Source organism: Pygoscelis adeliae, unplaced genomic scaffold (genome assembly GCF_000699105.1).
Source record: "Pygoscelis adeliae isolate BGI_AS28 unplaced genomic scaffold, ASM69910v1 Scaffold199, whole genome shotgun sequence".
Classification (NCBI taxonomy): Eukaryota; Metazoa; Chordata; class Aves; order Sphenisciformes; family Spheniscidae; genus Pygoscelis; species Pygoscelis adeliae.
Window position 1 is genome coordinate 744,467 of NW_008825495.1, and position 4,831 is coordinate 749,297.

The 4,831-nt window shown below is 47.2% G+C and overlaps 1 protein-coding gene across 1 annotated transcript in view; it reads left to right on the forward strand.

The window, feature by feature from the left end:
* Positions 1 to 761, forward strand: part of LOC103923068 (chromosome unknown open reading frame, human C14orf105) — an 11,775-nt gene extending 11,014 nt beyond the window's left edge. The window contains exon 6 of the mRNA XM_009331314.1: positions 514 to 761. Within this exon, the coding sequence (XP_009329589.1) occupies positions 514 to 761 (248 nt within the window). The remainder of the gene's footprint in view (positions 1 to 513) is intronic.
* Positions 762 to 4,831: the final 4,070 nt, after the last annotated feature.

Consider the following 4,831-nt stretch of genomic DNA (forward strand, 5'->3'; position numbering starts at 1 on the left):
TGGAGATGCCAGGGGTCTCGAGGTGACCTTACTGTCCCCAGTGAAGGGGAAGTCGAAGTGAATCTCAGCCGCCACTTCATACTGACATTCCCGAGGCACGAGCCCTGTTCTGCTTTGCTTGCACGTGACAACCTTCGGCACAGGCTGGAAACATATCACCGAGGGCAAAAATGGTTAAATCGGTGAAAAACTTGTCTGCTGGTGAACTTTCACCAGGAGAAAGGGGAACAGACTTGGCTGCTCCTATTCCCTCGTGTTTCTTCGCCTCAGCCCTCTTCTGCTTGGGGATAAAACCATACTGCCTCTTGCCAGACTCTATAATTTCACCAAATATAATCCTGAGTATATTATACCTTGCCCTGCCCAGCCCTGAGCACGGGGTATGGTCTTACAGGGATCTCTCAGGATCTTCTTTACATGCCTCCAGCTGCCCGTAGCCATTTCCAGCTAAACTCTAGGGGACTGGGCATGCAGCTCCACAAAATTATGATTTTTTTTTTTTTTCTCCCCAAGGAAACACATGGGGTAGAGGACTCTCCAGGCAGCACGACGGGTCTGAACTTGCTCCAGGCAAGAGCAGGAAGGTTGACCTGTGGTTCTGCAGGGAGTCGCGGACAAGGGATCTGTTCTGGGACACCTCCAGCACGGGTTCCGAGGAGTGGGAAAGGGAAGAGAAGATGACTTACCGCAAGCCTACACTTGTGAGAACCAAGACAGAGAGAGTTTCTCTCTTCGATGACTTCTTTGATGAGGATTTCTAATGGCATGGCTTGGGGTGAGAGGGATGTGCTGAAGAAACAAGCCACAGCTGTGGTGGGGCTGAAACCCCCCTGGGTGGATGGACTGAAGGTGGAGACACGATGGCCGCAGTAAGCGGCATTTCTGGGAGTATGGGCCAGTGGAAAGGACAGCTGGAAATGAGGAGATCGCTGATGTGGAGTGAATAATGACTGCTTGGGTTATGTGGCTGAATCAAAATATCTGGGGAAAAAATGGCTTGGACCGAGCAACAATGAAGTGGGGGTAGAGAGAGGAGGAGAAGGCGGGCAAAAAAAACAGGCAGAAGCTGGAAAATATTCTGGGTTAACCCCAAATATTAAGTTCCAACTCAAATGAAATGTTTTGCTTGCCTTTGGGTTACTCAACCTTTCTGTTTAACTTGTTTTTAACCTTATATCCTTTTCTAAACCACAAAAACCCAGTTCAAAATGCAAAGTAAAATGATTCACTTAGGAAATCTTTAAAATAAATATTCTGGCATTTCTAAAATTCCTTTTTGACATTTCTTTGGAATTTCCTCTCCTTCCCTGCCCCAGACACAGAAATACACGTACTTTCTTCAGTACGAACCTCCAGTTTTGTGGATAATCTTCTGAAAAAGCTGGCTTTCGTTCACTTGCCTTCTCTGTCCAGGGTTCAGCGCTGCGCAGTGACTGGTGGCAGCTGAGGGATCTCCAGCACCTCCTGCAGACACATACCCCGGTGGTGCTTGTCAAGGCTGCTGCATCCACCGAGAATTTGAACGAGCTGCCCTGTTGCAACCTGACATTTCCAAGTATATTGAAAAAGATGGTTACATGAAGGGTTCCAGATCTACCAAAGAGATCCATGCAGTTTCCATCTCTCCTAAACTGTATTTTTTCATAAAATTATCTGCTTTTCCTTATAAAATCATTTGTCATCCGAGAGAGAACTTCACCCAGCTCTCCTGCCTCCCATCTGGTTGTCTTTGTAGGTCCATAAAGGCCACCGCAGTAAAGGTGCATCGTCTTTGGGGAAGACAGTAAGTCATTCAAGCACGTATATAGAATGATTCCCTGGGATTTCAGTGACGCATCTTGCAGCTATTTTATTGTGACAAACTGGATATGCGGGGGCCTGGCGCTGGGGAAAAGACCTGCCTGATTCCCAGCGTCCATTTTACCTCCGTTCGAAGTTGCAGAGCTGATGAAGGGCATTAACTCTTCCTCGTACCTCCTGCTTGTCTGTCTCCCTGGGTTGCTTTCCACTTGGTCTCTCTAAAGCCTACCAGAGGGTAATGCATCTTCAAATCAGCTCGCTGGGACAGGACAGGGACTCCAGGAGTAACAAATACGATTATCATCACAGCAACTTTCATTTCCTCCAGCTGGAAATCTTATCCTCATTTTTCAAGGCAGGATGTCCAGAATACCTAGATCTGGGGTCACTTCTCAGTTATGCAGCGCAGCGCAGGGCTTGGGTAGCTAAGGGCAGATGAGGCATGTCCTGCGTCACTATCTTGAACTCGCGCTACCTCCCGCAAAGCTGTTTTGGATGTGTCTGCACTGCATCCTCAGCTTCCTGGATTACATAGCCAGGAAAAGAGCAGGAGACACATTTTTACACATATTTAGGGGAATTAGACACCCATGGCTGAGTCAGTTTCAACGGTATTTAGCTATTTGTCTCTCTTAGGCTTTATTGAAAATCCCAGGCAGAGCAGGAGCTGGAAATGGCAGCCAAAGCCCCAAATCAAAGCTGGAGCCTCCAGCACAGCTGCCCAGCGCTGAGCTTCTCTTGTCCTAATTTCACCTCTCCCTCTCTTTTTGACATCCCTAAATGTATAGCCCATTACAGCATGACTACATGCTTCATGGAGAAAACTGCTCTTCGGAGAAAGCCCACACGCCAGGCGTGATTTCACTGAAAAGCCAAGAAACCAAACCCCAACACAGAGAAGGAGGAAGAAGAGAAGTGATTTTAATGAGAAAGGAGAACTGCTCGTGGCTAATGAGTCCGTGTCTGGAGCCTGCGTGTTTTAAAAACACCCCTGAGAACTTTGCTGATAAACACGATCAGCGTGTGTGAGCTGGAAATATTGTGAGAGCTTTGAATTTGATGTTGAGGGTATGCTGAAAAGGTCAATGATTTAATGGGCTGGAACAATTAATCTGGCACTTGTCTATACACCTGTCCTCTTAATGATGTGACACATCTCCCTTCTGTGTTCCCATCTGTCAACAATTAAGCTATAATTGGTGGAAATGCAATTTATCTCAGATAAAGCTGATCAGTTTTCCAATAATCATGTTGCCAGCACTGGGGAAGTGTGCTGCCCACGGAGAAGAGTGTGCGGACCAGTCAATCCATATCACAGACTGTGCAGAGAAGAGACTCTGAGCATTAATTTATCACTTTACAGTGTGCAAAATTTGCTCTTATGGAGGCGATAAAACCAGCAAACCCGCTTTCTGCTTCTGGTGCTCCAAATTGTTTGACTGTGCTGCTCTCAATTGTATTAATTCATCATAACCTGTAGAGAGGCAGACGACAACTCATCCTCTTCTCATGTTTTCTAACATCCTTTCCAGCGGCTGGAAATGAAAATGTTTTCTCTACTATTAAAGGTGAAACTTAGACTTTTCTACAAATCACAGAAGATGGAAAAAAAAAACCCACAACGCATGTGCTGCAACTCGGCAAGGAAGACTTTACAGAGCTGTTTTTCTCTGAATAGCTCCCGATTCCAAATGCTCGAAGTGAGCTCATCATTTGAAGGCTGAGTCATTACAGCCAGCTATGGAGAGGATGAAACTTGCCACTCAACGTAACTGAGCACACAGAGCTTCAATCCAAGTCACGCACCACAGAAACCAGTGCCCGTGTTTTAGCAGACCCCCTCGCCTGGACCCCAGCGTGCTTCCCCGGAGAGGAGAGGCTGGAGCAGTGCTGCACCCCGCCTGGCAGGCAGGGACGTGGGATGGGTTTTAAAGGATAACGGTGAGGAAACCTGCACGGGGTTCGATTTTGGTGGTGCGGAGCAATGCATAGTCAGAGGAGGAAGAGCCAAGGGGGAAGGTTTCGGAGCAGGGATGTAGAGTGGGATTTGTCCGACATAATTCCGGCTATCTAAGGGCTGTGAAGCAGATATAAACCAGTCACCTGCTCTGTTCATAGCTGAGAGCACAAGAGGAGGAGTAAGGGGCATCTCCAGGCGGTGATGTTTCCCCCTGTCTATCCTGGGATGGGGTGAGTTACCTGCTGGCTAAAAAGGTGTTTCTGCATCTCACACCAGCCACCCAGCTTTGAGGCAGGCTGGGCCCATCCTGCAGGTTAAACGTGTCTCCGCACAGGAGCTGCGCTGAGGCAGAAGCCGCTCAGCCCAGATGCGGCACCTTCAGCGAATTCACATTGTCAGTTGTCACCGCAATGGCAAAGAACGGAGATTTTATGCAGTTAATGACGTGGCTATAGGTACCAGCAAATGGCACAGCCCTGAAGAAAGGGGAGATGTCGGTCAGATAGATCCCTGCCCCAAAGCACAAGGACATTTTGATCTTCCCAGTGAAACGGTTATAGGATGTTTTTGTTGGTGGCATGAACGTGGCTAGAGCAACCCAAGTTCCTCCAGCTCCGTTTTAGCTGAACCAGTTTTGCTGAAATGTTAAAACAAAATTATAACGCTCAGCCTGAAGCAGACAACCGAGCTGGGGAAAGTCAGCACCAGCCACTAGTGTCTGGCAAAATCATTAGCAATTAAATGTACAACTTATAAGAGGAAATGTCAATGAACCTTACCTCTGTATTTAAAAAAGCAGGAAGGTATTTCAGAGACCTTGCAGCCAGGGTTGCTGTAATATCTCTGTAATTGTTCCCGTGCAGAAAAATGATTTACTTATACTTAGTAAAGAGAGGTGTTAGGTAAATGAAATTGAACAAAGCCGCGCTGTAACTGGATCTCATTGAGTAGTCTGGATTAATGTGATTTTCTAACCTTCCTGGGCTCTGTCCCACCTGGTGCGCAGGGTATTTGACCTCCTCAGGAATGCAAGTTTTCAGCATCATGCAACATCCTCCCTTCCCCAACACA